Consider the following 14,272-nt stretch of genomic DNA (forward strand, 5'->3'; position numbering starts at 1 on the left):
CTTCAGAGCCTCCCAAGCCGAGTTCTCCCCAGGACTCCCAAGGAGCGTCGGTCCTTGCTCTGCTCCTCACGGCGCCAACGCTGCTGCAGTACGGCAGGAGCTTTAACAACACTCAGACAAACAGGAGCTGCCTTCACAGCAATACCAAGAATGGCATGAATTTTTACAGTTCCTAGGAAAGGACTGGCTGAAGTGGCAGTAGCTATCCTGTTAAACACCAGCCTGCAATCCCAGGAGAAGGTGAGACCCAGCTCTCTCTGGCTTTTCCCTGGGGCTGTCACCCCTTGGTGCTGGTTCCCAGTCTGCCCTCATGGGCAGCCACGTTTGTTCTCTCTGGGCCCTTCCACTGCCACTTTTGGGGAAAGAACAGAACATCTGCCAACGTGTACCAGATATAAATGCTATTTTAATAAAAATTCCATGAAACTAGCAGGGGTGGGGTTGTCTCTGTGCTGTGAGTAGCTGTGGCCTGTCATGGCCAAGGGTGACCTCTCAATGAGGCCATGCTAATGGCAAAGGGTGACCTCTCCTGGCTTCTTTTTGAGTCTGTGAAAGCCAAACCAGTAAAGGACTTACTTACAAATATTTCTGCTACTCTGGCAGTGAATTGCTGGGAACAGTCTCAGCTTTGCACTAAAGCAACTATTTTATTTAAAGCTGCATTTATTGCTAACTGGGACTTGGGAAACTGCCCCAAAAGCCTGTAAACCTCTGTAACCTGGAGTTCATTTGTGAATGTCTTGACTCCCAAGGTACATTGGCTTTCTCACAAATGAGGTGGGCGAGGGTGCACTTCCTTGTGAAACCAGATTTATTTCACTGCACAGCTGAGAAAGAGCCATTTGTTTATAATGGGCTAATGAAAGGAACCACGTTCTGCACTGCTGACATGACAAAGTTCCAATGTTGAGCTCGGAGCTGTTGCCACAGGAATTCCTTTCCCAGCTCTCCAGTGGTGCCTCTGCTCTCAGGGCTGGAGCAGGGCTGTGCTCTGCAGTGCTGGCACGGCCTTGGGACAGTCAGGGAGTTTGCAGCACTCTGGAGAACGAGTGTTCATGGTGTGTGGTTCAGTGGCATTTGCAATAGGGAGTTACCAGGTACTGAGCTGCTTGTCTGAGAGTTCTCTAAATCCCAGGGCAAGATTGGAAATCCCTTCACTTGCTGAGAATTTATTCTAAAACATCCCTCTGGTCTTGGGGTCAGCAATGAGCCTCTTAAAACTACCGCTTATTAATGACTTCTTCTTTTAGCTTTTCTGCAAGCATCTTCCTCTTCTGGAGCAGCCTCTGCTTCTCTTCTGATATTTCCTAAAAACAGAGTGAAAACAACACTGCAATGAGCAACCAGCAGCCCCACCATGGAGCAGGGGGGTGCATGGGGCTCCTCCACCACCCTGCCCTCTCCCACTGCTCTGATCTGTTTTGGGAGCCCCAACTTCAGCTCCTGCTCAGCAATTGTCCTGAAGGCTCCCCAGGCACCTTCTGAGCATAATAAAATGCACAGCAACTCTGAAAAATATTTGAGGCAATAGAAAGACTTTGGACTTCAGTTCACATCTATAAGAACTTGCTCTACAAAGGAGAGTAGTGATTTTAGAACTACTCTCTAGAAGTAGTTAGAACAGTTAGAAACAGAACAGTTACTACATTGTTTTGTACTATAAGAGGGGTTTAAGATCTACTATTTTCCTCTTTTTTGAGAGAGTTTTCAAGCATTTGCAAAAGAAAAAGAGAATTCCTGAGATATGAGGAGCCCAAACAGTAGGTCAGGCACTAGGAGCAAACTGGCATTTTATCCATTCATGAACTGAAGTTAATCAGCAGGGTTTGATGATGCTGAAGCCAACCAATGCCAGCTCCATCACTGAAACTTCTGCAAAACCAGTAAGTTGGAAATATTTCCCCCCTTGTTCTTTGTTCTTTTTAACCCATTCCCACTCTTCAGCAGCAGCATGGACACCTGCAGTGAAAGCCTGTGGGTTTGTATGAAAGTGCTTCACCTCTTTGGGAGGGGATTCCTCCTCTTTCTGATCACTGTTGGGGGCTGGTGCATTGTTTTTTGAGTCTTTCTTTGTAGCCAGCAGCAGGTCTCGTTTTTTCTTTAGGTAATCCTCACGTTGCTTCAGCTGCTGCTTTTCAGTTTCTGATAAATCCTGGGGGGGAAAAATTTAAAATTTTGAAATTAATTCTTTTGTATCAATGTCCTGTGCAAGAAAAGCATAATTTATATCCTATGTGCTTCCAAAATTACCAGGTGAAAACAAATCCAAGTTGAGGCTTCAAATCAGAGCTGTCTCCTAAGAAATTACCAAAGGACTGAATGCTGAATTCTACTCTGAAACCAGAAATCATGAGCTGAATTTGTGCTAATTAAACTGTGAATAACATGAAAAAGTGTTTACATATTTGATTTTAAAAAACTCCAAAATAACCCAAATCTATTTGATTACAATAACAGAATTTCTGTATTTGAATATAAATACTATTTTAAATATATATTCTACATTTAATCCTCTCTTCTTGCATTCTAGTTCTATGTTTGGCTTTTTTAAAAACTTGTTTTTAACTTACAGGTCCTTTCACCCCAGCTTTTTGCACTGTGTTCTCTGAACCTTTCCCAGCAGACTTTTTCTTAGTGTCTTCTTTCCCCTTGGTACAAGAGGGCTGGGGTAAGTTTTCAGTTCCTTTTTGTACTGGGCAAACTGGTTTGGGGTCTTCTTTTGTACATTGATGAGATCCCTCTAAGTAATTTTACACAGAAAGCAATTAGAAAGAATAGAAATACATGAGATAAAATCAATCAATCAGAACAGAACATCATGGAATAGTAAAACATCCCGTGTTGGAAGGCATTCCTGTAGGGACAATACACTTTACTCACAGCCTTTTCCAGCCAAGTTCTTAAAAGCTTGATACAAGTGGACACTTAAATAATCTAAAACCAGCATCATGTTGCCCACTCAGCACTGCACTCCCCCTAAAGTTACCTAATGGGCATTTTGGACTTTCTTCAGAATCCTCAGCTCCCTCAGTGGATTCTTTAACTGTTACAGCTTCTCTTGAATCTCCTGGAAAACGGTGGGTAACATCTGGAGCTTGGAGTTTAGCACGTGCCTTGAATTAGAAAACAAACACAAGAGTTACATTTCCTGGCACTGCACCCCAGGTACTGAACTGTCCACACAAAGGAACCTCCCAGAAGAACTTCCAGTTAAAACTGCATTGTTTACACTAGAAACAATCCAGCCCTTCTCTGAGAATTTCTGCCTATAAATTGTCTGTGCTGTTGATCAACCATAGCATTCATGTCAGAATCCCACACCATTCATTAAAATACGAAATGATTTTGTGTTGAAACATTCTTTCAACAAAAAATGTATCACTGAACACTATCACCTTCTCTGGCCAGGTGAACTTGACTGGGGGCTCTGCAATCTGGCTTGTTTATCAAGAATATTGCTATTCTTGGTGGTCTGTAGAGATTTGGATAACACCTGCCTGTTTTCCCAGTCAAGGGGGGGTTTATTGCCATGATTCCACAATATGGACACTCCCCATTTCCATTCCGTTTCCTTTCTCTGTGCTTTACTCTGATGGACACCAAGGGATGGTTTCCAGGAGAGGATTTCTGGGTGCTGCTGCTTAGTTCTCTCTTGTGAACATTTAATGAATAACTGCACTGTCTATCAAGTGATCCTGAAGGTGATTCCTGTGGGATTATGAGTGCTGCCATCTGCAAGCAGCTTACACTTTGGAGGCTCTTTGATCCTGACAATATCAGCAGTTCAGCTGCTCCCTGGATCTGGAAGGATTTCAGGGTTCAGGTGCTGAGCAGGGAATGTGCTGCTTGTGGGATAATGCATTGATGGAAGGGATCTGGGACAGCCAGGACAGAATATCAGGGCATTCCTCAAACATCCCCATAACTCACAAAGGTAAGACACTCACTTCTTCAGTCCTCTTTCTCTCTTGCTCTATTTCATACTCTTCCTTAGATTGTCTGTAACAATAAACATGAGGAAATACTCAAAACTCATTCAGTGGTAGTGATTTTCAGGGAAATTTAACACTGCTTAAATCTTTGAGGACTATCAAAGCAATTACAAGGTAATGTGAATTTGTCAGTATCCAAAATATTTCCATGACTTAAGTCTTAATAGAAATAAATAATTGGGATAAACACACAAGAGCCCACTGTCCTCAACTACCTTGGTGCTAAAATGATTGTGTAAGAATTTCCAGGACTTACCTATCCCTTTATTTCATTTGCTAATTTAAAGACAGGAAGGGAAGTATTCCCAGAATCCAGAGGGAGAACAGCATTATCTAATATAACCTGGATGGTTATATTAGATAATGGTTATATATGGTATATATTATATATATATATATATATATATATATATATATATATATATATATATATATATATATGGTTATATATATATTGGTAGATATATATATATATAATGGTTATATATATTATATAAGATAATGGTTATATAAATATGCCTATTATTTGTTTCTGTGTCGGTGAACTGGGAGTGGGGGAGAATCTGCAGAAGTTGCACTGGTCTCACACATCTCAGATCACAGCCACAGTTCTCCCTCACTGTTTCAATATTCCTGAGCACACTCACTGCCCATTTTCCCTCAGGCTGGATGTTGACAAGGATATTCCTGTTATCTGTAAGATGAAGGCAGTTTCCTGGAAAAGGCTGGAAGAGTTAGGTCCTACAGACCTGTATTTTAAAATAACATCCAAAGTGGGACTGATTGATTTCTTACCTTAGAACCTCCCTGAGTACTTTCATTTCTTCCTGTTCAATTTCACTGAATACATCAGAACCCTCTGTCAAACACTCAGGCACTACACCTGGAAGAAAACAAGATTTATGCATTATTCTGAGGAAAATGATTTTGTGCTCCAGTTGGCAGATAAGAAAATAAAAAAAAAAAACCAAACAAAAGAAAATCACATTCATAAACCCAAAGCCATGTAATTCTTCCTCTGAAACTGTTTCCACAAAGGTCCTAGATCCTAGAGAAAAAGGTCCTAAATCCTGTTAGGAAAAAGGCAAAGATTTCTGGCAATGAAAGTCTTGGCATTAAAGGTTAAGCCAAACTCTGCACTGACCATTATGTGGCATTTTCTGTAGGCTGCAGTTCAGCCATGGCCACCTGAACCACTCCCAAATGTAGCTGTTATGTGAAAGGTGAAATTTAAAAATGATTCTCCAAAGAACACTCATACAGTAAGAAGTAAGTAAAATGAAAGACATAGAAGGAAGGAAGGAGTGGGATTAAAATCCTTTCAGAAGCACCAACAGAGCAGCAAAGTTGGGTGTGGATTATTTTCTCTTCATCTTCTTTCTCAATGCAGGTATGAGGATGATGAAGGCCTTGTGCTTCCTGGATGGATTTTTCAGCGTGAATTGCACAGCAGACACTGCAACATCCTTGCCATGCAGGGAGCTGAATTTCAGCTGTTGATATTGCTCCTTTTGAGGAACTGCTCTAACCACCTTAACTCAGAAATGCCACCAAAATTCCGCAGCAGAAAACTCAGTCGAATTTCACAGAGAAATTCAGACAAACAGACCTGAAAAATCTGTTACCCTTACAGTACAGACAGCTGTCACTGAGAGGGCAAGCAAGGACTAAGTCATGAAATCCCTGTCCCAGTATCATCAACTGGGTGTTCTCCTGTAACTGGAGCAGAACCAGCATTCCACACTCATTTATGAATGGCTTAAAGAGTCAGCAAAAGAACACTAAAATCCTTCAGAGAACCCCCACATTCACCACTGCTCACCATTTCTTTCTTTGATGATTCGAATTGCTTGCAGTTGCATTTCAATATTTTTCTGTACCATCATTTTTTTAAATAGCCTAAAATCTTCTGCTGCCAACACTGTTTGCAGAATGGCCTGTGGGAGGGAAGATATGCACAAAATTAAACCCCCACAGAAATCCCAACCAGCTCAGTCTGTTTGGAATTAGCTTGATTTTTCAATTCTGGGGAGCATGTTTTTAATAATTATATTTCATTCTCCTATCTGTCTGTTTTTCCAGATATCCAAGAAGAGCTCATGGTCAGGAAAATAACTTGGTGGGTTGTGTCTTTAGATCAACATGCCTGCAGTAACATTGTGACACTATTATAATATTATGACAAAATTGGGTTTCCCAGTGTCAGTTTACAGCTGCAGTTCAATTGAAAATTACAATTTCACCATGAAAATTTTTCCAGGTTTCATCTCCTGCCAGCTGTGTTAGGGAAAACATCAAGAATGAAATCCATACATTCCTTAATGAAGGCAAATACCTGGGAGGTGTGGGTCTTTGCAAGTGGAGAAGAAAAAGCTTCTTGAAATTTCTCCTCATTAATTCCAACTTCTTTAAGGTAGTCCTCTAGTAATCTCTCCACCTGTAAGAAAGGATAATCCTTACCTTCTAAGGTTTTTACCTGAGAATCAGAGGAATTTTTGTCATGATTGCCTGTTCTTTTCTGCTGATGTGGTTTATAATCTCAAGGAAAATCATTACAATTTCATGAACTGTTCAAAATGAGCATTTTTATTGCTAAATTTGATGGCTCCTTAACGCATTTGCTCCAATTTCCAGGACTCTCACCCATGTACTTTTTCCCCAGATTCCTGGCTAGTATTTCTCATGGTTTTTTGATGAAAGCAAAAGGCTTTTTGCCAGTCTGTGCCTAAAGCCTTTAGGGTCACAGCAGAAATGAGTGCTGGTTTGTATTTATTCAATCAAAGCTTTTTAATGTCATGTATTCCCCAGCCTCATTACAGAAAGTGTTAGAAACCTGCATGTAGTATTTTATAGGTATTTAAGCTCCAAAAATCTCCTGCAGTTTTTTCTGATAATTGAAAGATAATTCAAAAGATTTCCCAGACTCATTAGTGAACAAAATCCAAGTTGTGAGTGTTCTCAGACATCCTGCTGGTTGTCATTTTCACTTGATAGAAAATAACATCATCAAGCTTAAAAATACAATCTTGAAGGTAGTGGATATATTCATTTTAATGATGAATATGTAAAACAGCCTCAGAGCCATGACTGTGTCACAGTTTCTTTTCTATGTACCCGATCTTTAGGCATATAAATGCACATGACAACTACAACTCACAGGATTTCTAAATAACACGTGGAAAAATACCAAATAACAATAATAACCCAATCAGAAGTTCATCTAATACTCATTTAACACTTTAAATTCTTTTGCTTAGAAATTTACCACAGACAGTGAATAATGCTCACCAGAGCTTGGTACTCCTGATAAATTTCTGTGTATGACAACTTGCTTTCTTCTTCATCATCAAAAACTGAGGAGGGGGAAGAAGAAACATTTTGCAGTCAGTGCACAAACCACCACAAATTAACTTACACCCGAAGCAGCAAGATTAACCTTTACAGGGAAATATATTTAATCAATGAAAATACAGGCCATGATTTATAAAAGTCCTGTGTTTTTCCACACACTCAGGTTAAGTGTGTGCTTTTGATAATTGAAAGTAATTAAGCTGCATAATTTAATATTGGGAAAATGTATCTTCATAATAGACTTGTAAGCAAGTTGAGGATTCAGCAGATGCATTCACTAAAAAGTAAGATTTAATATAAGAACTGCCCCATGATTCTGTGTAAGGTTGTTCTATGACACATCAGGTAGGAAATTTCTCACTCTCCACGTATTTACATGGAAAATGTATTTACCAATGACTTAAACCATTTTTTAAATGGCATTCATATAGTGAGAAGCCAAGGTCAGGCAGGAAAATGAGTCCCTGCCTGCACAACCAGATAAACCCGAAGAGTAAATGTGGTGCAGTTAAGTTATATTTTAATTATATCTATCCTGATGTAGGAAAAATGAACATTCCTATACTATAGGCCATGTTAATCATATTCATGTAAATTCATATTAAAATCCCTGACTGGAACTGCTCAAGCTCATGATCTCTATGCTGCAGAATATGTGGAAGAAGCAGAAAATAAGAACTGAAAACTAAGGTTTGGGGGAGGGGTGGGGGTTAATTTACATTTTTTTCAAGCCAACAACTAAGAGAGGTAATGTAAAACCTGGCAATTAAAGCAGAGGCTTAGAAATAAATCTGCCTCAATCCCCTCCAAGATTAGCCACTTGGACAAGTCACTTGCCAGGAACATCCTTTGAAGTCATGTGAAGAATGGAATTGTGCTTAAATGGGTGTGATTTATTCTTCATGAACGTGTGACATCTCTGATGGTGCTGATGCCTGTGCAACCCTTCACACAAACTCAGAGTGACTTTTTGAAGGCATCCAACATCTTTGCCAGCTGTGACCACATCACTCCAGACCTGGACACAGCGTGAGCTGAGGTGGCACTTCCTAAAGCAGCATCACTTTCTAACACAGAAGTGCAGTGACAGAAATCCAATCACACATTTCATTTTTCCCCCAAAAGCAGAGGAAAATCTGCTTTTTAATCATACTTTGGAAAACCAACATTGCTTGTGGGTTTCGCACAGGGCAAATTTTTTAATGAAGAAATTAAATTAAAAGGCTTACAAATATCTAGGGTTAAATTCAAATGGTAGGGAAGGTATTATAGATATCAGTTCTATGCAACCACTATGTGAAAAATGTGTATTTTATGATTGGCTTTTTGCAAACATTAAAATGAATATTGTATGTGTTGTGTTAGAAAGTAATGCTGTGTTAATTCTCTTAAGTAGTGTGTTAAATATAGTTTTAGGTTATAACAAAATGTTAAAATAGAAACTGTGCTGTGTAGGAGACTTTTTTCTAAAGAAAGGACTCACACTGAGATAGCAGCCACAGGACACCTGAATCTTTCAGAGAAAGAGAATTTATTGCTCCATTATCAGAAGAAACGAACTTCTTCCTGCCTATCTCGGGCAGGACAACACCATTAGGATTCAGAGGAAGAAGCTGACACTGCCCAGACAGAATCCTGTGTTTGAATGGAATTTATGCATCATGTATGAGGTGTATGAATATACAACAGGTTATTGTTTTTAAGGGTTAATCCTCTGTTAACATGGGTCCCTTTTTCAGGCTCGTGCTGCCCAGAAAAAGCTACCCGGACGTCCGTAACTCTTTGTCTCTATTGTCTCATACTGTCCTAATTCAAATTGTCCAAATTATTATTACTCTAATTGTATTACTATTTTTATAACCATTTTATTACTATTAAACTTCTAAAATTTTAAAACCAAGTGACTGGCATTTTTCACAATTCTATTACCAAACTCAGCAGAGTGAAGACACTTGACAGCCTCTGTTGTCTCCTCCTGGCTGGGGATCACTCCCAGCTCTTGCAGACCACAACTTTCACCTTTTTCCAACTGTGCCCTTTTTCCCCACCCTTCCTGCCCTGGGGATCCCAAGCAGGGGTGACACAGGGATGTCACCCCTCAGTGACAGCTGCCTGGCAGTGCCAAGGGGATGCTCCTCCTGCACAGCAGAGTGGGAGGCTGGCACAGGCCGTGCTCTGTCCCCAGGCTGGGGACACCAGGGGATGAGGTTCAGTGCCAAGTAAAGCAAGCTGCAGTCAGCATCTCCTCTCAGCTAAGTGGCTTTAAGGAGTACTTGGAACAGAGACCTTGGATTCTCTTGAGTCAGGGCTTCTGAATCACGTTGTCATTATTCCTTACGGTTTTGGCACAGTCTTTGGTGGCCCAACAGGAATAAAGATCTGAAGAACCACAGGATGTGGTTCATATGTATGTCCCCACAGCATGAAGACAAGCCAGGGGACACAGATGTCCTGGAGACACTCATTATCTTCTTGTTAAAACTGAAAATCTTGGCTGGGACCCCTCAAATGGGATGATACACACGCCTCTATTTAATTTCAATTTGATGTAAAAGGAAATTAATCAAGCTGTAAAAAATGAATCAAGTTCCCAGAAAGACGGAGAGAAAGCAAACACTTACTAACAGATAGAAAACCATCACAATAAGTTTACAAGTTGAAGTGCAAGGACTTGGCCAAAGTAACTACAGTTCTAAAATGAATTCCTCACACACCAATTACCAAAATCCAAATTATATTTTCAAGGAGTCACAAATTATTGTCAGGTAATCAGAGTGTTGCTAATTTGCTTGTCCAGACCAAAGATCAAATGTTTTGGGAGTGCAAAGGACTGTGTCCTGACAAAGTGTGTCAGTCCCAAGGCAGCAGTGGAATGAGCACAGCAGGCAGTGACCATCACGAGCCTGCCTCACGCTAGGTGGAAATTTACAGCGGTTCCACAAAGCTTCTTACTGGCAGTAAATTCCCCTCAACCTTCTAAGGAGAAGGGATCATTGCTCCTGAGAGGGATAAATCAATTCCCTCGATAGCTAAACGCAGACCCTTTGCAAGATAACCAGAGCATTTAGCCCACCCCAAGTTTAGGCAGACTTCCCAGGACAAAGCTTCCAGCCTAGGTTTCTCTAACCCTTCCTGGCTGTGAAAGCTCCAGCTTTCCCTTCCTCTTTTCCCAGTTTCAAGAGGGAAAGCTGCACAGACTCATGACAACTGTGCCTCATGCAAAGTTTGGAGGGGCTAGAAACTATTCAGGAAGAAAGTGAGAAGCAATTTTTTTTCAAGAATCACAAACAAAAGCTGCCTTTGTTTTTCCAAAGGGCTTAGGCACTGCTTTCAGACTTGCCCAAATTGTCATTACTTTGCTACTGTAAGGATCCGGATGTTTTTTGGCAGCAGAAGTTGTTCTGTAAGCAGGAGTAACTTAGCCAAATCTCAGCATCAGAAAGTCTATTTCCTCCTTCCCCCTCTGCCGATACAAACCTGCACAGGCCTCCCCTGGCCACGGGGCAATCCTGGCCCCTCCTCACTGCCTGTACTTCCACTTCACCCAGGCTGCTCCCCAAACTATGCCTGGATGGTCTCAAAAAGACAAAGGAAGAAATGGAAGTTTGAACTGGAGTTGCTTCCGAGCTAAACTCACACACAGGATCACCTACAAAACACTGCAGGTAATCACTGATAGCGACTGTCATTTTGGCGAGGCACTAAAACTCAGGGGTTTTCACCTCTTAACTGGCAACATTCACACCATCGCAGGAATTTAACTTTGGGCCTTCTCCTCCTCTGTCGCACTGACCGGATGGCGCTTTCGGTTGTCCGGACCGCTTCCCTAAGGAAAACTCCCGGCTCTGGGAGAGCTTTGGAGGCCGTGCCGGGGTCCGGGGCGCCGCAGGGTGCAGCGCTCGCTCGGTGTCAGCCGTGAGCTCACGCCATAATCCCAGGACGAGCTAATGGATGCGAACGGCACCTCCTGGCCCACGGCTCGCCCGGGGCACACGGCGGGTCCCGGGCAGACCCGCGGGGAGCGCGGCCGGCGGGGCCGAGTGCGCGCCCCCGCTCAGAGAGCCCCGGGAGCCGCGGGGACACCGCACCGGGACAGGCCCCGGGAGCCGCGGCCTCGGGACACCCGCCCCGTCCCGCCCGGCGCCCCGCTCACCCTCGCAGTTGTGCTCCATGAACTCCAGGATGGGGATGGACCAGGCGGGCCCCCGCAGGAAGCCGGCGATGGTGTCCACCACCCACTCCACGTCGTCCTCCTCCCCGGCCGCCATGGCCAGCGGCGCGGCCGCTATGGCAACCGGCGTCACGGGGCGGGACCGCGGGCCGGGTGCCGCCCGCCCTCACGGTATTCCCGGGAATGCGGCGTGGCGGGAAACGGGGCTGAGGGGAGCAGCGGGGCTGAGGGGAGCAGCGGGGCTGAGGGGAGCAGCGGGGCTGAGGGGAGCAGCGGGGCTGAGGGGAGCAGCGGGGCTGAGGGGAGCAGCCGCAGGATCCCCGGTCGCCTGACGAGCGGGTCCTGCACAGCAATGGAAAGAGAAGAAATGAGCGCCTGGGGTGATTGTTAGTTGCCTGTGCTGAAATGGAAATAGAGCACGGGAATAGGGGGTTCAGCCCGGCTTCCCTGTGCTCGGGGACAGCCGGGATATGAGGGACACGGCCCGGAGCCCTCCGGAGAGCCCCAGCTGTTCTAAAGCCTCTCTCACCCGCACTTTCACAGCACAGTCCAGGTTGGGCTTATGTCACAGACGTGTTTTATGAAAAACCCTTTCCTTAGGATTTTTTCTCCTGAGAAGCCGAGAGGCTTCAGGAACAAAATGTAAACAATGATTATCTGCTGCTGTGGAATGCAACAGGTGCATCTGTGATTGGTCTCATGTGGTTGTTTCTAATTAATGGCCAATCACAGTCCAGCTGTCCGGACTGTCTCAGTCAGTCACAAGCCTTTGTTATAATTTTTTTTTCCTATTCTTAGCTAGCCTTTTGATGAAATCCTTTCTTCTATTCTTTTAGTATAGTTGTAATATAATATATATCATAAAATAATAAATCAAGCCTTCTGAAACATGGAGTCCACATTCTCTTCCCTCATCCGAAGACCCCTGCAAACAGCATCACAGGCTTATATATTTGAATTTTATCAAAAAATTATGCCAGACGATGGAAAATTCCTGTTAGCCCCTATTTTACCATGTGCAGAATGCAGTGACATTGTGGAGAAACAATAACGTGTTCCTGTTAGCTGTTGGAGGTGGTGCTCTAATTCTAATGTTAATAGTTCATCAGGCCTTCATAAGAACACGGATAATTCGTAACTTAGTAATGCTGCAAAAACCTAAAAGTGCTGGAATTAGGAAATCATTTACAAGGCAAAGGGTAAGAAGGTTTACATTGATGCTTAATCATTTGGGTATTTCTTTGGGCTGGTGGCTGTGGTATATTCCTTTTCTCCACTAAAATTAAGGTAATTTCTCTCACTGTCCTCATCTCTTGCACTGCTGTCAAACTGAAAAGTTTTTCCCAATGTTTAAATGTATGTTCTTCCTAATACTGGATGATTGCTTGCCTTACTGGTGCATGTCACTGGTAAGTAAAAACAAAACCAAAAAACCCCACCCAAATAACCTCTTGATTATTTTTGAAATATTTTAATGACCACAGACAGTGGCAGTTCCAGTTCATTACATCAGGATTGGGCTTGGTCTTGCTCAAGAACCCTTGAAGCCATTAATGAGATTTATCTGCACAAAGTTTCAGTGCTGGGCAAAGGCTAATTTATTTTCTCACTATTTTTTCTCAAAGGTAACAATTCAATGCCCTCAGAACTGCAGAGAAGTACCTGATCATCATTTAAATAAGAATCTGCACTGGAAAAACTTCAAATTTTCCTTTTGCAGGCCACTTTTTTTCACCATCAGCGCTTCCATTTCTACAGCCAGTTTTGTGGTCTGAGAGCATCAGCAGCATGATATATTCACTTCCTATTTGTTGCATAAAAATTTAAAGCATTTCATCACAGTTCCAAGAAAAATTGCTGCAGTAATGAGTATGAGGAAATTCTGTCCTCTGGAATCAAATCCATTTTGTCACCTCACAGGAAACTGCCTGATGTGATCATGTTCTGTCCATAGGTGCCAGGGGAAACCCTGGAGATGGTGGTTTTGTTGTTAATAATACAAAAGATGGAGCAGGAAATGCTCCCTTGTCTGAGTCACAAAAAGCATTTATTGCTGGATTTTCTGTCTTCTCCGAGCAAGTTGCTATTTCAGACATTTTGACATATATACATATAAATATATATTTTATATTTTTTTTTATTTATATATGTATTTACACACTCACACACTGACAGGCAAATTTTGTCAAGCCTTTCCAGTCTCTGTGTTCCACTGAATTCTTTATGTCAGCACCCAACTCTCTTCACGTCCAGTGGGTTCCACTCACAAGCACAATAATAAAAAATTTTGTAATTCCAGGATCTTGAGAATATCTGATTTCTTTTTGCTGAATGCTGGTTTTGATCTGTGGCTGAATTTATAAATTTCTTTATCTATTTATAAATAGAGAGGCAGATGAGCTTGTTAGCTATTGGCAGAGGTGGTTTTTACATCTCTTCTAATTTCTTCAATGTGGATAATTTTGTAGCTTTTCAGCAATTTAAAGGATAATGGCAAAAGTGCAATTATCAGATTAACAGTTAAACAGTAATATTTTTAATTACTCTTTTGTTTAGGCTTTAATTCCCCCATCCACCTAGTTTATAACAGTCTTACTACTGCAACAGCTATAAATGTTTTTACCTTAGTAAACTTAATGCAACTTTTCCAGTTTGTTTTTATAAATTTTAGTTTGGGGGGGATTTTTTTAATAAATCTGACCTCAAAGAGAACACTGAGCTCAAGCTTCTGAAAACCTGTGGTGCAAAGGCCTTTTCT

General features: G+C 42.1%; 1 protein-coding gene across 1 annotated transcript; it reads right to left on the reverse strand.

Moving 5' to 3' along the window:
• Positions 1 to 788: 788 nt before the first annotated feature.
• CFAP36 (cilia and flagella associated protein 36) lies at positions 789 to 11,643 on the reverse strand. Its single transcript, XM_030944896.1, has 10 exons — positions 11,497 to 11,643; positions 7,281 to 7,345; positions 6,328 to 6,429; positions 5,815 to 5,929; positions 4,788 to 4,875; positions 3,948 to 3,999; positions 2,987 to 3,113; positions 2,571 to 2,740; positions 2,000 to 2,152; positions 789 to 1,307 (listed from the first exon to the last, which is right to left on the reverse strand). The coding sequence occupies exons 1-10, from the start codon at positions 11,609 to 11,611 to the stop codon at positions 1,221 to 1,223; spliced, it is 1,074 nt and encodes a 357-aa protein (XP_030800756.1). The 5' UTR covers positions 11,612 to 11,643; the 3' UTR covers positions 789 to 1,220.
• Between the last annotated feature and the right edge of the window lie 2,629 nt (positions 11,644 to 14,272).

This window comes from Camarhynchus parvulus, chromosome 3 (genome assembly GCF_901933205.1).
Source record: "Camarhynchus parvulus chromosome 3, STF_HiC, whole genome shotgun sequence".
In the NCBI taxonomy this organism is placed as follows: Eukaryota; Metazoa; Chordata; class Aves; order Passeriformes; family Thraupidae; genus Camarhynchus; species Camarhynchus parvulus.